The sequence below is a fragment of the Microplitis demolitor genome, chromosome 1 (genome assembly GCF_026212275.2).
Source record: "Microplitis demolitor isolate Queensland-Clemson2020A chromosome 1, iyMicDemo2.1a, whole genome shotgun sequence".
NCBI classification, from domain to species: domain Eukaryota; kingdom Metazoa; phylum Arthropoda; class Insecta; order Hymenoptera; family Braconidae; genus Microplitis; species Microplitis demolitor.
The window spans coordinates 18,863,718-18,884,740 of NC_068545.1; the positions used below are offsets into that span (position 1 = coordinate 18,863,718).

General features: G+C 30.6%; 4 protein-coding genes across 6 annotated transcripts; all 4 read right to left on the reverse strand.

Annotated features, from left to right (window-relative positions):
* Positions 1–2,714: 2,714 nt before the first annotated feature.
* On the reverse strand, positions 2,715–7,317 carry LOC103577805 (protein PFC0760c). Its single transcript, XM_008558623.3, has 3 exons — positions 6,729–7,317; positions 4,625–6,297; positions 2,715–4,353 (listed from the first exon to the last, which is right to left on the reverse strand). The coding sequence occupies exons 2-3, from the start codon at positions 6,188–6,190 to the stop codon at positions 4,144–4,146; spliced, it is 1,776 nt and encodes a 591-aa protein (XP_008556845.1). The 5' UTR covers positions 6,191–6,297; positions 6,729–7,317; the 3' UTR covers positions 2,715–4,143.
* A 94-nt stretch (positions 7,318–7,411) lies between these two features.
* On the reverse strand, positions 7,412–10,063 carry LOC103577799 (sorting and assembly machinery component 50 homolog). The gene is made up of 7 exons (XM_008558613.3): positions 9,781–10,063; positions 9,517–9,585; positions 9,145–9,447; positions 8,791–9,005; positions 8,346–8,715; positions 7,862–8,156; positions 7,412–7,774 (listed from the first exon to the last, which is right to left on the reverse strand). Exons 1-7 carry the CDS (start codon positions 9,799–9,801, stop codon positions 7,590–7,592), a joined length of 1,458 nt encoding a protein of 485 aa, XP_008556835.1. The 5' UTR covers positions 9,802–10,063; the 3' UTR covers positions 7,412–7,589.
* Positions 10,064–10,446: 383 nt separating this feature from the next.
* On the reverse strand, positions 10,447–12,819 carry LOC103577792 (60S ribosomal export protein NMD3). The gene is made up of 10 exons (XM_008558609.3): positions 12,617–12,819; positions 12,402–12,536; positions 12,040–12,325; positions 11,858–11,966; positions 11,642–11,792; positions 11,428–11,570; positions 11,200–11,351; positions 11,028–11,143; positions 10,776–10,952; positions 10,447–10,686 (listed from the first exon to the last, which is right to left on the reverse strand). Exons 1-10 carry the CDS (start codon positions 12,664–12,666, stop codon positions 10,482–10,484), a joined length of 1,524 nt encoding a protein of 507 aa, XP_008556831.1. The 5' UTR covers positions 12,667–12,819; the 3' UTR covers positions 10,447–10,481.
* Positions 12,820–13,535: 716 nt separating this feature from the next.
* LOC103577754 (anoctamin-1) lies at positions 13,536–20,955 on the reverse strand. Of its 3 annotated transcripts, none has more exons than XM_008558555.3 (10): positions 19,123–19,698; positions 18,441–18,631; positions 17,934–18,112; positions 17,551–17,833; positions 17,320–17,445; positions 16,713–17,195; positions 14,800–16,057; positions 14,511–14,716; positions 14,152–14,439; positions 13,538–14,083 (listed from the first exon to the last, which is right to left on the reverse strand). In XM_008558555.3, the coding sequence occupies exons 4-10, from the start codon at positions 17,812–17,814 to the stop codon at positions 13,775–13,777; spliced, it is 2,934 nt and encodes a 977-aa protein (XP_008556777.1). In that variant the 5' UTR covers positions 17,815–17,833; positions 17,934–18,112; positions 18,441–18,631; positions 19,123–19,698; the 3' UTR covers positions 13,538–13,774. The 3 variants fall into 3 exon arrangements, with proteins under 3 accessions (XP_053594887.1, XP_008556777.1, XP_008556794.1); XM_008558572.3 differs by lacking the exons at positions 17,551–17,833; positions 17,934–18,112; positions 18,441–18,631; positions 19,123–19,698 and adding exons at positions 19,713–19,813; positions 19,892–20,091; positions 20,152–20,385; positions 20,630–20,955 and having other exon boundaries at positions 13,547–14,083; XM_053738912.1 differs by lacking the exons at positions 17,934–18,112; positions 18,441–18,631; positions 19,123–19,698 and having other exon boundaries at positions 13,536–14,083; positions 17,526–17,615.
* Positions 20,956–21,023: the final 68 nt, after the last annotated feature.

A 21,023-nucleotide genomic window follows, 5' to 3' on the forward strand; every position in this document is an offset into this window, starting at 1 on the left:
AACCGTGTGTGTGCTGTTCGTTCTGCTGGTCTCGAGCTCTCAGCAACCACCTCTCCAAACGCCGTGACCATTGCCCCAGAAGATTGTCATTGTCAGAATATAAATAAATTATTATTTTATAAAATATATTCAAAGTCATTTGACATCATCCGCTAGACAATAATATATACATATATATTTCCATAAAAAACTATGATAGTTTTTTTTTTATGGAGAATCATTCATCTGGGTCATGATTTCGTTCTGATTCTTTTTCTACATCAATAACCATGAGATGCTTAGATACTTAGACTTAATCTGACATTTAATTTAATTAATTTAAATTCACGGTTGGCGAATTACTTTCGCCCTGTAATTGAATCGCTAATTTAATTCCCATGACTTTTTTTTCGCTGTCGACTTCCTAAGTTTGAATAAATTTGTTAAAATACATGATTATGTAGATAAAAATGATTTATTTTAATAACTTACATTAGATGCTGATGAATTTTATGAAGATGTGAAATTAGTCGTGCATCAATTTGAACGGGATACTTTCCAAGAAGCTGCTCATCAGTTCACATTTACCTACATAAACTTTAAATACATGCTAAATTATCTTACACATATAGATTTCATGGAAAAGGCGAAAGTCTGTCGTCACGGTTCTTTATGTACAGCAGTAATAATATTTCATGGTTTTTAAAATCCCTTTGGGCTGTTCTTTTTTTTTTTTATTATTTTTTTACAAAGCGTAAAACTAGAAAATAAAAAAAAATTAAATAGAATAAAATAACCCGACCTTTGAAGTGATTGGTCAATATTTATATGAGTGTGAGTATGAGGTAATATGGATAAGGCTACAATTTATGTTATAGAATTCTAAATATAATGAACTGTAGGCCGTTTTGAATTGCGGGTAATTTTTTTTCCTTTTATTATTTAATTTAAATTTAAATGAAAAATATCCGAGCGACTGATCTGAAAAGACTTAATTTAAATACGATACACAATAAATGTGATTACAATCTCAGCACAAAAATTATCATTATTATTGTAATTATTTATTGTAAGTACCACGCAAACGATCTACACTCTGTAGATCGTGAAAAGGTGAAAGCACGATCAATCGTTGCTGGCTTGTTATGTTCCTCTCACTCTTTACGTTTCTTTTTTTTCTTATTTCATTTAAAAAAAATACTCCATACAAGTATTTAAAATTATCTTAATAATAGAATCGTCTTTACACGCCAGTGAAGGATATTGCGTTAATAAATATCAAAAATATCAGGCATGAGTTATGAGTAATGACTATTTGGGACAAGTAATTAAGAAATCTTTTAAAAGTTTTAAAACTAGATGTTAAATGTCAGTGATAGGTTTTAAAACGTAAAGTTTAAATTAAATAGGCAAATAAAGAAAGGATAAATAAGTAAAGAAAGGATTTAATAAATGTCCTATTGTCCTCAGATATCCGATGGTCTAATTGAACTATAGAAAGTAGAAGCGGATTTACGGCTGGAATAATTTTAACGTTGAGTAATATAACGATGATTCATAGTGAAAATAAACATTTTTTTCTTCCTCATCTTCGTCGCAACTTTTACAACCAGCATAAAAAAATATCCCGCTTTTTTTTTAACTTAAATTTAATTTCATCAACGATGTTGAGATTTATATGACAAATTTCATCTTGACCTTGACCACTTGGCTAGTGAAATCAAATAATTATGGGTGTGAACGAAAGAGAAATGGAAAAAGAAACATAATATTGACCAAGATACGATGAGTCAAGCTTTATTGAGTTGACTTCACCTGGCCAAGTGTCAATGTGCTAATCGTTATCCGTCACGACTCTATTACATGGGTTGCAACATTTAAAAGTATATAATATATTTACATATAAATTTACTTTGTGTAGGCGTTAATTATCTGATACAACACACACATATATCTATATACATATACATATAAATGTATATAAAGGCAATTACGGCTTGGGGGCCCATCCTCTTCCGGCTTCTGTGTCAATCTGACACCTGGTCCTGGTAATAATTTCTTTCAATTGAATTCAATAAAAATTTTATCATCTATCTCATATCAATCATAATTAATTATTTACATTAATATCAATTTAAATTAATAAACATCCGGTGATATTTATTTCGTAATAACTGAGTTTCGCTACGCACAGAAGCAATCATGCGTAATTATTATTAAATGACTTACTGGTAGTTACGATGTATTAACTCATGAGATTATGCAAAAAAAAAGTAGGAATTAAATAATTAAATATATTTAGTACAGCGAGGAGGGTGCAAGTCACTAATTTGTAATGTAAGAAATGGCATCGATGCGTAAGTCAACGATTAATGTCTAAGAATCAACGCCTTCTCATCATGTACTTACATGATCATGTAACATACCCTTGACATACTTTAAGTTATATAATTATTACTTACATTGTTGTCAATCACAATATACAAATCTTTGGAATCACAATAACATGTCATTAAGGAAGTCGCTACTTTTCATTACTTTAAGTCTTATATATTATTTTTATTGTTATTGTTACTCATAATAATAATTAAATAACTATAATAATTAATTTAAGTAACTAATGAGTAACAAGTCTTATTACTAAACTATAAACTATAGAAAATATTATAATTTATTGTAATTATTATTTTTATTTAACTTAAATCATGTTTACGGAACATTAAATAAACGTACAATTATTCAAGGAAAGAGTTTTTTTTTATTGAGTAGGTGTAACTTTTTAAAACAAAAAATATACACAAGGTTGTAAGATTTCAATGCCTGATCTAATTTAAATGATGTTGAAAGTAACGGACATCTGACAATTTTAGAATTTTTTCCGAATGACGAATTATAAAAAAAAATATATTTTTAAAAAATGCACTCATAGTTTTTTCAATTTTCTACATGTGCATATTTTTTTTTTTAAAATGATTTGTTGAAAAAAAAATTCGAAATTTTTCAATTTTCGACTTCAGGATCATTTTTAATAATCTAGTTAATCGTCATCAGAAATTTTTTGAAAAATATGCATAAGAAAATTTTCACATGCATTTTTTAAAATTTTTACCTGTCAGTATTTACTTCGTTAATTGAAAATAAATTTTTTTAACGACTGCTACTTTCAGCATCATATATAATTGTCTATTCTTGAGTAATTCAAGTGTACAACAAACTACAAATATTTATAGAAATGCTTTTTTGAGATAATTTAAGGTATAAAAACATTGTCGATATGATAATCGACTTCTTAGGCACGTACTTAAAAATTTTAACAACTCTTTCTCTGCTATGGTATTCACAGTTGTGTAATATACATATATTGTACATAATTAAAATCTAACTTATATTTTTAATTTAATTTCTTATGTGAATGAATATGCAATAATTAATTAAATTACTATGAACAAAAAAATTAAATAAAAAATTTAGTAATTAATTTGAAATATAAGTTAATTAAAATAAAATTTTCTTTTTTTTTTTTTTTTTATATCTAGATAATTAAAAACATTAATAGACCGCGAGCAAGCCATTTTTACAAGCTAATTTAAAATTAATTTTAATTGTTAAAGTAATTTATTTTATTTAAAAGCTGAATACTTTTTTTAGGATTGCCGATTTAATAACGATGTAATAAATATTACTTTCTAATTTGGGTTTTATAATTTACACATTTATAATTTTCATACTTCGATTATAGTGTAAATATGATTTGGTATTTTGACTCGTATGTACAAACTCGTGAGTTCAAAAAAAAAATAGTTAACACAACAATCATACGATGATTTAAATGAACTTTACATACAGATAATTTATAAGTTGATGAATTTTAAATATTTTAGTAAATGATTACGGAAATTTATCATTAATTTTGTTTAAAAGATCATTAAAATCGCCAATTCAAAGGAACGAATTAACTAAAATTTGAATTGAAGGTCTAATAGGACAATGGACATTTTTATGCAATTATTAAATAACATACTGATGAGCGGTACCAGTAATTAATTGTCATCCAAGCCCAAGACACAGTCCAAAACTTGGTCTTATTAGTCTCTTATCCTCTGTCTCCTATAATCTGTATTTATAAGTGTACATTTGTGATGCAATGATTATTTATTTAATCAATTAATCAGTAGCAGCAAAACGATCTTTCCAAATACAATCGCGATGTTGGGTTGCCAACACGGGTTCAATAATTCGACCGGTGGAATTAATCCGGGTTTGAAAACGATCTCTGTCACGGGCCATTTGTTCCCAAGGTCCTTTTCTTGCTGCACGATAAGCAAAGTTCCATTTTATTATTGTGTGAACAGTTGGTTGGAGATTAAATCGGACCTAAAATAAATAAATATTATTATTTAATATAATAAAGTTAACAACAATAATAGAATGGAAAAAATCGAGAGTGATTACAGATTTTATTTAAATCTGAACTCACTGTCACTCAGAGTTCCGGAGTTTAAAAAAAAATCATTCGACATGCGGAGTAAATGGGGAGTGAACTGGATTTTATTTAAATGATTTGGAGTTTTAATAATAATAATAATAATAATAATAATAATAATAATAATAATAATAATAATAATAATAATAATATTTTCATTACTTTTGGACAAATTGGACTGGATTCTTCGGCTTCAAATTGAATAAACTCATCGTCAGAATATTCATTATCATCATCGTCATCATTATCATCATCATATTCGCTGTCATCTGAACATTCAGACTCAGACTCTGACTCCGTCTCAATTTCAGACTCCGACTCATCTTTATCTTCATCTTCAAAAACAACATCACTGTCCTCAGACTCGACAGAACATTCAGACAATAAGTGTTCTTGATAATCACATTTTACTGGTGGTAAACATTCGTTGGAATGATTAAAACTTTCTGACGTTGTTTGATCAATTGCATCCTTAATAATAGGTTTATTAATAATATTTTTAATTGGTGGGTCTCCAAAAGTTAATTTTTCAATAATAACACAAGAATTTTCATTATTGAGCGAACACTTTTTTTGGTCATCCGTGCATTCATCATCAGATGAAGAAATAATACTGCGTAACTCGTCAGATGCATCATTTATCTCTTCCTCCCAGGTATTTAAATCATCTTGAATTCCTGAATAAATAAAATGTTTATTCCTTTCTTTTTTGTGCTTCAATTGACCTGCTGCGAATCGTCTCAACGGCACTCTACGTCTATTTTTTCCTCTACTTTGAGCAGCTCCATTGTTATTATTAGCTCTGCGTCGTTTTTTAGATGACGATTTTACTTTTAAAATTTGTTCAGCAGACAAATCTACCAAGCTATCATCAAATTCCATAGTTTCAGTATCAACTTTTGCTAAACTTTTACTATCAGGAATTCCAGTCATTGGTGTTTGGATCTTCGTATTAAAATCAGATGGAGTTGATGTAAAATCAGTTTCAAATTGTGCGGATCCAGAATCATGAGATTTACAATTCATTTTCATTAATTTCAAACTTTCTTCAATAGCTAACTCTAATTCATTAGACTGCGCAGAGTATAAATTATCAGGATTCATATTATGATGATAGTAATAATTATCTCCTTGCATGCTGTCGAACCACATACTATTAATGTAATTATTATCAATATCAGTTGGTCTTTGTGATGATAAATTATTAACAGTCTCCATTGTGTGGGATTTGTTGATATAATTTTGATAATAACGAATTCTCGTATTCGTCAGCGTTGAATCATCTGCATTAGCAACTGAATTTTCCCCATCTATCAAAGGTCTTACGAAATATTCCGTTGGATAACAGCTGTCTTGTGGAACAATTGTCACCGACATTGATCTGTTTACTGTTGAAGTGAAATTTGTTATTTTAGAAACGACGTTAGTTAACGCGTCAAATACTCCGCCAATCATTCCCTGCACGAGAGTATTACTGGCTTTCTTCTCAAACTCGTTTATTTCTTTGTTATCTTTATCTTTGTTATCTTCCGTAAGATTCATTTTATTATTAACATAATCATTAACCATTTTTTCATTAGTGTAATGAGAATTTTGAATATTCATTGAAGATTTTGAATAATTACTTTTACTCGAATTATATGCCAGCGTATTTGCCGATGGAGATCCAAAGAAAAAATCAAAAATATTAAAATTTGATGGTAAATATTTCCCAGGAGGATTGTCCATTTCGTATAATTTATTGTTATCTATTTCTTCTATTAATATTTTACTAGTATATCAACAGACAAAATTTTTAAAAACTTTTGTCCTTGTGCCTTCTATTCTCAATGTCCCTGAAAAAAAAAAACTTGTCAATGGAATTTTCTTACAACCGACTAAAAATAATTTGAAAAAAAAATAAAACAAAGATAAGTAAAGTCGTCATAAATTATGACCCCGCGAACTTTAATAACTGCATTGCTATCGAGTTGATCGAGAATCAGCAGGAAAATAAAACAAACTATTGTAAACCCACCTTCAAATTGTTATCAACTATTCCATATCGGTGTATAATTAAAATAAAATACGTAATCAAAAAAAATAATTAAAGCCCGAGCATTGAATATTTAAAAAAATATTATTATAAAATATAATCAGTACTAAAAACATATTCCCAATAATTTAAAACATTGTGAGAATATAAACCATGCATAAATATTTTACAAAATATAAATATACATATATATATATATAATATATGGATGAATGTACGTAGTATACTTACAAGGCCGTTTATTACAACAGTGCCAGGCGTTGATGTGTTTTTTGATAGTTAATTTGCTAGGTTGTTTTCTTCTTATTTTACAACCACCAATTGATTTTGTTTCAAAACTCTTCAATTTTATTTCATTAGTAGTAATTTCATTAGTTAGTTTATTAAATTCCATCGTTGAGTTGTACATTTTTACACGAAATACTTAAGATATCACTTTAATCAGCCATTTTCAACTCGTACATGAACGTAAATAAGTGAATCTGAATGTGCTCTCGGAATGGCGCCACTGTACGTCATCGTCATTAGCTAGCTTACCCCTACCCCAGCCATTTCTTGAATATTCTCGTGATGACGCGCACGTTCGCCGAAAATTACGCGCTTTTATTACGCCCGATGACCCCTACGGATATTTTTTCTTATCTTTTGTCATTATCATAATCGATAAAGGATCTATTGTTTTCGATCACGTAGTCCAGGGTAACCATGGGCACGATTTTATGAAAACAAAAAAACATGATGAAAATTTGATGAAAATGATGCAGTTGTACCGAAATATTTCAATGATTCATGAGATTTACGAACCGTGACACATTTTTTCTATAGAAACGTCATCACTGAATTCTACACTATGATAATCAACAATTATTTATGATATATAATATATATATATATATATAATTTTATTTGCAAGAATTAATAATTTTGTCTTTTATTCAAAGTACTATACAGACATGTTTGATTGACTTTACCTGGTAGAATAACATTGGAATTAAATATATTTAATTTACAATTTTACAATCATGCACTATCTGATAACGAGTATTCAACTCGAACGTTTGTGATGTTTATTTGTTTATTTATTTATATTTATTATAAATACTGGACACCGATTCCAAATTGATACTGTTGGAACATGTCGTATCTACCCATCAGCAAAGGCATCACGAGATTCAACTCGATTCTCGCGATGCCACCAAGTCTCATTGCTATTCCCATACCAGCTGAACATCGCACATTGTCTGTGAATATTTTTAAATTATCGGAATAATCGCCATCTGAAATAATAATTTTGTTTATTTTTTAATTAGATAAACGTTGATTACAAAATTTCTTCGGGTTTGATTTAAAATAAAATGATGTACCTTTTTGTAAACTGATATTTCCTAAATTACCGCCGTTAATAAAACCGTGTAGCCTAAATAAGTCACCAAAACTATTTTTTCCAGGTCTGAAAGGCAGTGGTGTATACAGATGAAGTGCTAATGCCCAGTAAGTGTTTCCTCCCATGGCATTGCCTTCATTGAAAGGCCCGAAACCTCTACGCGGAAACCCACGTATATGCAATGGTCCTCCGAGGAAAAATAAATCAGTTATATTTATTTGTAAATCGTTACTTATTTCTCGTAAAAATCCAGCTTGTGCACCAACTTGAAATGTCTGTAAAAAAAAAAGTAAACTTTCCAATCCTATTCTGTCCACCCAGAAATAGTCAGCATAGTTTCCTAGGACTTCAAAATGTTGAGATCTGATGGAAACTCAATTTTCGAAAATCGGACCGAAACTAATAACTTCCCTTTTTTTGAAAATTTTAAATTTTCATGGCGGGAAGTTAAAAAAAATAATTACCATGAATTCAACTGGTGTCCAGTTGCTTTGCAGCGTAAAATCATACTTCATAAAACCTGTGTCACCACCAAGACCAGCTAATTCGGTGGTAAACGAAACATGACTGCCGCCAGTTGGAAATATCGTATCATCTCTTTTGTCAATCGAACAGATATGCCTTAAAGCTGACTTGAGACTTGGACCACATTGTTCCCGAACCCGAAAAGATGCTTTCTTCGTAGCAATAATATCTCTATAAGTGGCTTCGTATTGAAAATTGTGCTTCAGTGTGCCTGGCGCTATGGCAACATCAAACAAAATTCCATTGTCTTTTTCTTTGTAACCAGACCAAGGTACATCCGTCGTTGTACTGAACACGCTGGTGGTAAGTCTAAGGAAATAAATATTTATGCACGTTCAAATTAGCTGACAATTAGCATATTAATAATAAGTAATAAATAATTACATTGTGTGCAACCAATTATCCACAAACGGTTTTATTGCTGATACATTGATGTTTGTCGAACTTCTTGATCCATATGAATACTCAACTTGCAGACGTTCTCCACGACCAAAAATATTTGGTGCCTTTGCTTGAATTAAAACTGAACCTTCATTATTACCAACCATCGTACTTATTCCACCACTTAAACGATTCATTTCTTTTACATTGAATGTCACCTAATAAATATAAATATAATATCAACATCTTTTTAATATTTTAGCACAGAGATATCTTTATCATTTGTGGTCACTGCTCCAGTTTTGGACATTTAATACTTTATTTTAATTAATAAAAAGTAGTAAGTATAAAAATTACCTCAACACCTTCTGGAGTTGCGTCTGGTCCCTTACTGGTGTCAATGCTAACGCCTATTTTTTTAAAACAACCTATCGATTCCAACTTATTCCTAACTGTCTGAGCTTGATCAACAACCTGACGAAAATCCTTAGCTTTGAACAAGTCCATAACTTGTGCCTTGACAATATCATCCTTAGTTCTCATTAGACCGTCAATGTGGACCTTGTCTACCCGAATCCTTTGATGTAAGTCGATGGTCCGAACAACCGTAACCTGACCAGAATCATCAGATGCTTCTGGGCCAGCAGGACGTGGAGGTACCTGGTAAAAAAAATAATTTAATTAAAAAAGTTTATCATTCATATTTATTTGTTATCGTAATTGTCATACTCTAGGTTGCGCTGGAGTTGCACCAGGATATGTGTCAGGCATTCCATAGTCTTTGGGTATATTTGGTTCCTGTATATAAAAAAAAAAATATATTATAAACAATTCTATTTACAGAAAGACGAATTTACAAATGACTCAATTCATGCATCGGCTTCGGAGAACTCGGAATATTATTAGCGACTACGTTATTACAAGTGGTATAAAAAAAAAAGTTGTGTAGTAGAGGTTATAGTATGTTGGTGTTAAATTATTTAAATATGTTACCTTTGCATGCAATACTCCCATTGTTATATTTATTTATCGAGAAACTGTTTATTTATTAATTATGATGTCATGTCATTGATGATTTTTTCAGTACTTTTCGCTAATGAATTTTAAAATAATTACTCGACTCCATTCACAGATAGTTATACAAACAAACGAGGTCAGCCGGCACTTACTATTCAACAAGACACACCACGGCACACTGTGATCATCACGATCATCAATAACGACTTCTGTTAACTGTTGGTAATTTTTATCGATAAATTATAAATTGTTTTTTATTTTTAGGTAAAGTACCCGATTGCCTGCCCTTGCCTGCTCTACATATTTAATTAATTAAATTATTTTAAGACAATTATTTGAATTTACATATTTTTTATGATGATATTTTATCAATAATTATAGGCAGCAAAATGAAGTTTAATTGGGAAATTTATAAAAAAATTTTTGATGTTTTGTAGCATAGAAATGAATTTAAAAAATTTTTTAAAAGACTGAGCCTTGGGTAATTTACTTCTACTTCAATATCATTTTTATGACCCTGATTAAATTGTATTAAATTTTCATGCTAATTTTTGCAAATAATTAAAAATTTTATTTTTCAAACAAGAAGACACTTAAATATCTAAAAATTTTTTTATAGATAGAAAATAATATGAAAAATAATTATTGTTGAATATTTTATTGTAGGAGTACAAAAATTATTCATAGCATTCGGTCATGTCGGAATCTTCAACAATAACAAGATCGTCCATCATTTCTTCCAGAGTAATTTGAGGGATACTTGGATCTAGTGCTAGATCATTGGAGTCAACCGGAATCACCTTACGGGAATCTTTGTAGATGTTTACATTTTGACGTGTTTCCGGATTTTCTTCCAACTCTTCCAAGAACTCATTGTATTCTCTGCATAAAACAAAAAAAAAAAATTAGCAAACAATTGAAAATAACTAGAGGATTTTGTAACAAAACTGTATTTAAAAAAAAATACTGACTCATTATCAGTAGCCATGCTGCCTTCAGCTAAATGTTTAAGTTTCCAAACTCTTGCTCGTCGTCTTGCGAGCTTATCATGCCCGTAGAACTTTTTCACGAGAATGACATCAGGGATTTCATTTGCAGATAATTTTTCAAAGTTTGCGTCATTGATGTTACTATCAGCGAGAGCATATCTGTAAAAAAAAGTCATGTTTTTAAAGCCGGAGGAAAGAAATTTTATCAAATTATTAAGCATCAGTTTTATTTACCCCAGAGCAGAATCTCCTTCTTTCAACAGATGACCCAAATGAGTGCGCGCGTAGATGTAATTTTCAGTAAGACCAAGTTCTGAAGCTCTCACCAACTCGACTTCAGCAATCACATGCTGAAAAGAAATATAATTAATACATTTATCATTATTTTATTTAATAATTAACTTACCTTATTAGAAATAGAACCCTGACCCGGGAAAAATTTTATTTCAGAGGATTTGAGGGGTTCAATGCGCATCACTATGTACTCAGTTAATTGTTTCGGATTGCAAATGCTGTTAAAACTTTCTCTCCAGTATGTTGTTGCATTTACTTCGGCAACTTGAGGTACAGAAAAAAATTATTATAAATTTATAATTAATTTAAAAATCATATTTTCTTTAGTATAAATTTTTACCCTGGCCCGAAGACACATCTATGAGATGTAATGAGTTTGTAGTTTTGTATACAAGAGCGATGGGACTTATTCCGCCTAATCGATGCGTAAGTTTTTTTGGAAGACACACGACACTGTCCTTTGAAATCGGTACTATTTCAACACTAAAAATCCATAAATTTATTATTAACACTATTTAAAATATATGTTTTAATATAAGTAAGTATTAAAATACCTGAATGAAAATTTGTAATTGTAAATATTACTGTGAATGTCGTGGGACAGTAATTTTTTCGAGTGTTGATAACGACAGGGCAAAACTGATTGAAGAAAGTCAACTAATTTTCTTGCACTATTTTCATGGGCGTAAAAAAAATCAAGCCCCTCTGTAATTAAGTATATAATTAGCCTTTAAATTAATTATTCAATGAAATATAAAAATAAAATATACCATGAATTGGTTTGATTCCTAGAGTTTCTTCGTGAGCTTTGTGCTTTAGAATTAACTGCTCCAAATAATAAAATGTTTTTTTATTTATCGCTTTTTGCCTCACTTGCACCTGGCGAACAAAATAATTATTAATTAATTAAAAAAAACTGATAAGTAATGAATAATAATTATTAGAAAATTACAGATGCGCGCCAATAATCTTGAGCTTCAACACGATGACATTGGGTGCACATTTGATGGTTGATGATGAATTCAACAATAAAAACTTGCTGAAGAACAGTTCCGCTGTGAACTTCTGCGTGAACTGTCAGTTTAACTCGCACACGCTTTGAATGCGGTTCTGTCCAGACAAAACCAGCATCTATCAGCTTCACTCTGCTGAGTCCTTTCAGTTTTTTTAGACATATTTCTAATAACTCTCGGGATTCCAGGGGTGCATGAACCCACTCACTGGGTGGCTGAAGATATCTAATAAAAAAAATAGCTAGCATTAATTTCCTTACATAAAATGAAGCATCAGCAGGAACTGTCAGTGAAAATGTACCTTTCGCAGCCTCGACAAAAGTAAAGTGTTGCTTGTCTAGGAATTCCTTCAGTGATGTCAACTTCTGTACGCAAACAAGCTGCGCACATGTTCGAAGGATTTGACTCGATCAGAGTTCCGCAACGGCAACATAATCTATTAAATAAATACACTTTAATTAGTTTTCAATTAAACTATGTCATAACAATTTATTATTTGATAATAATGGTCATTACACTTTAGTTGATGATCCCTGTTGGTCCTCTATATTTGTCATGTACTCCATTTTGTTTATTTATTTGTTGTTTACTTTCAAATAACTGAAATCTTTGCTAAATAGTTTTTAAAAATTTAAACTAATTCAACATATTCCAAACACGTGTTTGGAAAAATATTATTTAAGATAAAGCATGGAGCATATGATTAAACTGCAACTTACTAATTTTAAAGAGGGGAAAAGTTTCACTAGAACAGGGTTTTAACGCCACCTTTTGAACAGTTTTTCTATCATATTTCGCGGGGGCGCTAGTGCACAATTTTATACTTTCAGACGGTACTGAAGTTAGCGGACGTTTAAAAATTTTCAGATTTTTTTTTCAAAAAGAAATTATATAACAAAAAATTTAGAAAAATTGCACTTATAGTTTTTTAAATTTTCTACATGTGCATATTTTTAGTTCTTTTTTCTTGCAATTTGTTGAAAAAAAATTTGAAAATTTTTAATTGACTGCTAACTTCAGAGTCATACTTTCAGCGGGATCATAAATCGGAATCATGAATTCAAAATACACTAATTACAAACGTATGGAAAACTCCTAAGGGGTAAAAAACAACAATTTAATTTTTCTGTTTCTAGAAAAAAATTTCATAATTTACTTACAGTTTACTAACTTTATCAAAGTAGAGTAATCACAATTTTTCTGAGTTTCTATAATAAATTTCAGAAGTTTATCATAGAATTCATGTAAAGTCAATCCATTGAAAAAAAAAATTCCTCAGGATTGACCACAGGATTTTCAACTTTCCCGGTCACCGGCTTTTATCACCGAAGTATGACATCATCACAGGCATATCCTGTAACTGTTCCATTATCATACAGACAATTATCACAGAGATCATTGACTTTATGACCGCAGAGTAAAATAAATGATTTATATTGAATTGATAAAATTTTATTAATTGATCAACATTTATATCATCTCTCAAATAAACTAAGCGTGTAAACATATATTGTAAATGTCTATGGATATTCAAAAAAATATTTTTAAATAGATCGCTCTGAAGTATCGAAAAATAATATATTCCACATTATTTATAATATCACATGTTTACGAGTGTAAACATTTTTTAAAATGAGTATTTATTTTAAGTTAAGGTAGAGTGAGTTTTGTTTATCAGAGAGCAGCTGGACCCGTTCTGACTGGTGAAGATGGAGCTCCATGGACTTCTAGATCAAACTCAGCCATGGTAAGAGAATCTCTCATGACCCGGTTCCATCTATCCGAATTTTCATAAGTGTACGCTCGTCTTCGTACTACTTCAGGTTCGTCTGCAGCAGACGACCTTGAGCATGCCCGTTGTGCTTCATGCTGAATAATTATTTCATTAGTGATGTATATTTCCCGGCGAATTTTGTCCGCAAGTTTAGGACTTATGTCCGGGATACACCAGCGTACAAAAATCATTACAAGAGCAACAGCATTCTACATTTAAAAAACAATAATAAATTTTATTTTTATAGACCTAAATTATTAACACTAATAATAATTACCTCAAAAACTACGACAAATGCAAGTCTCGCCGCAAGAATATACCAGTAAATATTTGTAAAATTATATTTATTGGGAGAAGTTGGTGATTCACGGAAATCTGGGTAACGACATATTTCAATGTCCTCCTGATACGTATTGATTAATGGTCTATGTTCACTTAAAAAATCAGACGTGTTAAATTTTGATAAAGAGTACTCCAAAAAACCTTCCAATGAGTAATTATCAGAAATTTTCAACTGGTAAACTAGTTTAGGAATAAAATTTGACGTGAATGCTATAATGAAGGCCTGGTAAAATATTTATCAATTAATAGTCATGTCTAATAATAAATAAATGACTTTAAATACTTTCTACATACATTTGTAATTACTGACAACTTTGAAATTGAATCTAAAATTCTATACCAAATGCCAATATCTCTAACGCGCTGGCCTACAGGTCTTCTGTACATGATTAGCAGTTTCTTCGCGTCTAGTCTCATTTCAAAAATATTGTTTATCAGTGCAAAGAAAGGTGCCAGAGGAAATGCTGCTACAAATATTGTGATGAATCCATACTGTAGAACTGCAAGTCAAATATTTATTTCAATTAAGACTTGATACATTTTTAAATTAAACAATTAATTTTAAAAAAAGTTTCAGGCTTACCCATTTCTAAATATTCAGGAAATAAACTCCTGGGTCCCCATTCTACAAGTTTGAAATCTCTGAGCCAAGGCAAGTGTTTTCTCAAAATAAATTTATCATTTTTCTTAACACTTTCAGTAGACTTGATATGAACTTTCCAGGTGTTAATCCATTTGTAATACAACGGAAATAACATTTCCAACAATGAGTTCATAAATTGTTTGCCAATCATAATAATACTCAATTGAATACAGAGTTCAGTTAAACAGCCACCGGGACCACATTCTTCCTGCCGATACCGAAAAAATCTATTGTAAGTACGAGGGTGTCCAATAAATTTACCCTTAAAAAATGCAATGTAGAATATCGATGCGTAGTAATTGACAAATTGTAAAAGGTAAATTTTTAATGTCAAACTATCATCGAACTCCGTTTGGGTACGAAGAAGCTCTAGTTCTGTGAGATACTCAGCCAGCCAAATGTAGATCCAGTTGAATAAAAAGATGCAGCATAAATTGAGACACGCTGCAGTGGCAGTTGTGAATAAAATTGCGTTACTTGTGATCGCTGAGTGTCCGTAAACACTCAGAGTTGTTAATAAAGACATTCTGTATAAAATAACTCCCATCACAGCAGCCATCGCTACTGTGATCAGTAATAAAACAACAGAGAAACTTAAAATCGTTGCTGGAAGTCTCATGCTCCAGAATGGAACTTTGGGCTCCGCTGCATTTGTTATCACATTGATAGCTTTTTTTTTAATGTGAGCCAGTCTTGCTAAGTATTGAGGTCGCGGATGTTCCTCTTGAGCATCTATACCCGTCAGATCCCACCTGTGGGTTATTTCGGCTGAGTATTTTTTCCACAGCTCAAGAAATAATGTTGCCCATAGAGACATAAAGATTGAAAAAAAAACAGTAGACGGATTGTCAAATAGATATGTTAGTCTGCCATGTAGGCAAGTTTCTTTCAGATCCCAGTAACCGCAAATGTGATCACAGAGTGGACACATGTAAATTGATTTATTACCATTACAAATATCTTCGCTTGGTTGATTTGTGTAAAGGGTCAAGCATCCGTAAATGAAACAAATGAGACCAACTATACTTGCTGGTACCAGCATGTGAGTGTAAAACCCAAGCCAAGCAAAGTACAATCCTATTTTAACTCCAAAATATTCTTTTATGTAGTCCAGAGGCTGATAATGAAAACATTTTCTCAGACTTGCCCAGTGAGTGTATAACAAATATCTCATAGATGCTGGCGTGTGTAAATTGCCCTGAGGAAAATAAATTATTTATTACGGTACCAGTTTTTAAAATTTACCGTAAGATAATAAAAAATAAATGTACATAGAATTTGAATTTGTGTTACAAGATTTACGATGCAGATAGTGGATCATAAAGTCAATGACTAGGTAAACAGATAGTAAATTTTAAAAGTAATTATGAAGGTCAAGGATCAGCTATAGGTACAATCCACCATCGCCCGACCCTAGCTTGTATTTAATTGCCGTACAATAGACTTGTCTTTGTTGAAATGAGTAATACCCTTAGATATGGATTTATAATTCTTATTATAACTAGTGTAGGTTTATTACTAGCAATACTATTAGCCAGACGCCTTGGACATAACGATTTGTCAACATTACAACAAAGGGTCAATGTTACCAAGTATAATTTACAACAGTGACGTTTCATATTTTGTCCCTTTAAATTTTTATAAAATTTTCCGGGATCGTTTAAATGCCCATGGCATAGCACAGGCTGTAAATATAACTATGTATATGTATATATGCAGTTAGACGAAAGGAGAGACGTTTAAAGAAACAGCTGTTCGTAACTATTTCTATAGGAACTATAGAGCTTTTACTGAGATCTATAGATCTATATATCTAGCCATTGAATAAAAATGTATGATACAATAAAACTTACATCGTGAAGTGGATATGCCGCTACGTAGGCATGCTCAGAAATAAGCCTGTCAATCCCAAATGCAAAATCGTCCTGTTTGTTCTTTGTAAATTTAGTACGATCTAGAATAAATTGTACGATCCTCGAGTGCGTGGCAGGTGTGAAAAACTCCGGGATATCATAATCAAATAAATATTCTTTATCACGACTGTATACGGCAGTAAAACGATGCTTTATTTTAGGAAAAATAGTCGTGTCTACGTAATAATGCTTCATAAAATTAGTTATCCAGCTGTTGACTTCACGCATTATCGTATTGCTTCGTAGAGATGATGTCGACGGACCGGTTATTAACTCTTTCATTGGTAATCTCAGCTTAAGTATTTCCGCATAACGTCTCAGGACCTCCTGGGGAGCGTGAATCTTAATAAATCTTAAACCGCTCGGCTCTGGCGATTCATACTCCAACTGCAGACCCTCTAATTCTAAGTTTTCTTCAAAAATCTTTAAATGCGAAACAGTACGAATACAATAAACAATAAGTTTTAAAAAAAAGATAACGGAAGATGAAATGTTTTTCGACATTTTAATTTTTAAAATGATTTGCAATTTTTGTTACTTATATTACCTTCCTAAACTCTGTACACCGTAATGACATGGCCTCCTCGTCATGCTCATCCCATACAATAACAAAATCAATAGATCGAATTCCATCAGTAAAATATAAATTTAACGTCTCGTCTTCGGGTCCAAACTAAATAAAAGTGAAAAATTTATTTATTTATCACTATAATAAAATTTTTTACTACAGTACAAATAAAATTTACTATTGACCAGAGAAAAATTTATCTGCCCTTACATCTTGACAACTTCCATCAATTATTGTTTCTTCAGTTCCTCTTCCAGTACAAGATTCATCATCCGTAGTCATACAATTTACGTTTTCTTCATTCCCATTATCTATTTCACTCAACGCATCTTCGTACATAGTATTTCTAACACTGTAATAAATAGTTTGCTGAGATCCCTTATTGAGATTACTTGTGGATCGATAGATGCTGGGTGAGGTACTGTGACTTTGCCTACCCACTATTTCCGTCTTATCACTATCGTCTTCTTCCATTTATAAAATTATTATTAAACTGCAATACATACAACAATAAATTTAACGACAATAAAACATCAAGGACATTTTTATCATCTCAATGATACTGAATATCAAAGTACAATAAAATTATTTACTTTAACAAACTAAAGGAAGCTGTCGTTGAATCGAAACTCTGCATATACTATATAATAATTTGTATATAAAAATAAATTGATCATCCAGCTGGGGTAAATCTAACGGCATCACAACCAACAAACTCGATAATCATTATATATTTAGTCAAGACGTCAAAAAATATAATTATTTCTATTACCTAAAAAAAATACATATATACATAATATATATAAATATCAAGCTATCAGTAATGACCTTTATAATTATTTCACAAGTTATAATTTATAAAATCAATGAACAATTTTGTATGACACTAAAATTACCCGTCTAATAATTTTAAAATTTTTTTAAAAATGATAAATTTGAAAAAAAAAGTATTTTGAAAAAATGCACCTGCAGATTTTTTAAATTTCTACATGTGCATATTTTTAGTTTTTTTTTTTTGTTTTTAATTGAAGTGTTGAAAAAGATATGCGAAAATTTTGAATTGTCTGGTAATTTTAGGATCATTGATATTGTTTACTTACTCATTATTATATTTACGCGACTGGTGAACATGACCGCGTGTTAGTTACTGACTAATAAACCGTGACAACAGCTGTTTTATTTTTTACATTGATTCAGTTCGAGAGTTATTCGAGATGTTTTAGCGGCTATATTTAAATCACTTGGACGGATGGTAAAACAATGTCCTATTATATGTTGCCTTTATATTTATCTATACAAAAATAAATTGTAATATTAAACATCTTTTTAAATAAAAAGTAACTTCAATATTATAATTTATTTACAATTTATTAGTTTTAATTATTGATCAATTTTTGGGCCTTTCTGTATCTGTTACTTCTATCAATTAAATTAATTGTCTTCTGTATTGTAAATTCTTATATTTATATATTTTAAAAATATTTATAGCTTTTGAATAATATTAAAGGTAATTTAAAAAGCAATAAAAGTAAAATGAAGTGTCAGTAATTGGGTATTTTTATCTTACTTGTATTTAAGAGTGTAACGGATTTAAATTTAAATGCCAGTATTTTTGTAAAGTATATTATTTTGAGCGCAGAAAAAATAAATAAAAAATATAAAGATGTTTTTAAAGGACTTTTAAATGAATCTTAGGTAAGATAGAGGAAGATTGAAGACTTTAAAGGGGCGGTTTGAAAAGCAGGTGCGCTGAATTTAAGATCGACGTAGGATTTTCAGTACCTCATCCTCCTCAGCTTTGCTACATACAACCCACGTCTGATTGGAGGGACTTTTAAATTTATTTTTTGCGTCCAAGTGAAGGTCAGCAAATTCGTGGTTGTATATATATATAATAACCACCAACACCTGGTCTCCATTGGCGTCACCTGTGCCGTTTATGTACTGACTCATCGCAGATAGAGATGAGATTTTTTTACCAGTACCAGCCCAAAAAATAATAAATATTTTTATCTACATTTATTTACTATTTTTATTATTGCTTTAATTTACATATTAAATAATATCAAAATTTATATTAATACTTAGTAATTTATCTAATTGACTATTATATTGCAAGACGTATTTTATGTATATTAATAAATATTATTTGGATAATTATCATTTAAATAAAAATTAATTTAGTCTCCATTATTATAAATCGTAGATATTAATTAAGGAGATTGATAACTTCTTTTAAATATTAATTAGTATGATCCTGAATTTAACAGACAATTAAAAATTTTTGGATTTTATTTTCAACTAGTTTTTTGAAAAATTCCAAAAATTAGATGTCAGTTAACTTCAGTATCATTAATTAGTGACGCTTACACTTCCTGCATAACTAAGGAATTAAGTTCGTCTTCCCCGGGACACAAAACAGAGTCAATGTTGTACAACGCCGCGTGGAAGGTGATTAAACACCAAGAAACACCTGTTGATAAAGTAATTTAATTTTAATTATTTTATTTTTTATTTTTACCCTCATTTCTCATCCGGATTTAAAATTTACCGAGAACCCAAAACAGAATGGCACCAGCTCCAACTAAATAAAACAGCGGCAGTGAACAAATTCCAACTAGCATGTAAACTTGAGCTAGAGTTAATTTGTGATTGACAATCATGAGCTCCTGGCGTGCGTGTCTTTGAGATACTTTGTAACAAGTACCCAGGGAAGCTGCGACAGCGAGTAGTAGGAGTGGAGACGTGATTCTAAACAACGAGATTCAATTAGACATTAAATGGAGTAGTTTTTTTAATGATTATACTTACAGACAGTAAACTACTAATCCAATGAAAACAAAGAAGTAATTACTTTGGAAGTACTCAATATTCTTCATGACTCTCTTGCTAAATCTACTGATACTCGGAGGAGCGCGGAAGTTATTTGTATTCAAAAACAAACTCCACGGTCTGAGAGTTGCTTTCCGATGTTGGATCCATGCTTGAGCCTGTGGGTATCCGATTTGATTCAATGGTAATTGGGGAAGTTGCAAAAAGTTGAATCTAAATAAAAAAAAAATTAATTAATTTCAACGTACAAAATAGTATGCGCATAATTAAGCTCGACATTGTTTTCATATATATCACTGCGATCATCTTAAATTGCGGTAAAAAAACAAATCTTTTTTCTCTCGGAGCACCTGCCTGGTGTAAAAAAATGACAACCAAAACTTGAGAGTGAGGTTAGGTTGTAAATAAACATATGGTAAACACAAAGAAAAAAATAATATTCAGAGTAAAAAATTACCCATTTGTGGGAGTCTGCTTTTGACTGAGCATCGAGTCATCATCATCATCACCGTTTATCATAATCCCGATGTCTTCTTGCTCTGGCATTTTGTTATCGTTCGTATACATGTTAGTTGTGTACTATTATTTTCTTACAGCTGATGTGGCAGACAAAAACATCGACTAGCTCTCGCTTCTTCAATTTCTACATATATACATACATACGTACATACATACATATATTATTATATTTATTTTTCTTTATGTATAATATATATTATTTACTGTTTGTGTTTTAAATGAATTGATTGTCTGTACCCTCACCACTGGGTCTGCTCTTTACATTACATATACATGTACATATTTATATAAATATATATATACCAAGCTGATAAAAAATAGAAGGGGAAAGT

Bases quoted from the DNA above. Each gene is read 5' to 3' on its own strand.
- LOC103577805 (XM_008558623.3), bottom strand. From the start codon at position 6,190: ATGGACAATCCTCCTGGGAAATATTTACCATCAAATTTTAATATTTTT. The intron at 4,354-4,624 runs GTAATGAAAATA...TATTTATTTTAG, and splicing joins CCAGTCCAATTTGTCCAAAA to GTCCGATTTAATCTCCAACC.
- LOC103577799 (XM_008558613.3), bottom strand. From the start codon at position 9,801: ATGGGAGTATTGCATGCAAAG. The intron at 9,586-9,780 runs GTAACATATTTA...TTTTATATACAG, and splicing joins TGGGAGTATTGCATGCAAAG to GAACCAAATATACCCAAAGA. The intron at 9,448-9,516 runs GTATGACAATTA...TTTTTTTACCAG, and splicing joins CAACTCCAGCGCAACCTAGA to GTACCTCCACGTCCTGCTGG.
- LOC103577792 (XM_008558609.3), bottom strand. From the start codon at position 12,666: ATGGAGTACATGACAAATATAGAGGACCAACAGGGATCATCAACTAAA. The intron at 11,571-11,641 runs GTATTTTAATAC...ATGGATTTTTAG, and splicing joins AATTACAAATTTTCATTCAG to TGTTGAAATAGTACCGATTT. The intron at 10,687-10,775 runs GTCAGTATTTTT...TGTTTTATGCAG, and splicing joins AGCATGGCTACTGATAATGA to AGAATACAATGAGTTCTTGG.
- LOC103577754 (XM_008558572.3), bottom strand. From the start codon at position 20,739: ATGTATACGAACGATAACAAAATGCCAGAGCAAGAAGACATCGGGATT. The intron at 20,386-20,629 runs GTAATTTTTTAC...TTTTTTATTTAG, and splicing joins AAGCAGACTCCCACAAATGG to ATTCAACTTTTTGCAACTTC. The intron at 14,084-14,151 runs GTAATTATTATT...TTTTAAATGTAG, and splicing joins CATTTGTCGTAGTTTTTGAG to AATGCTGTTGCTCTTGTAAT.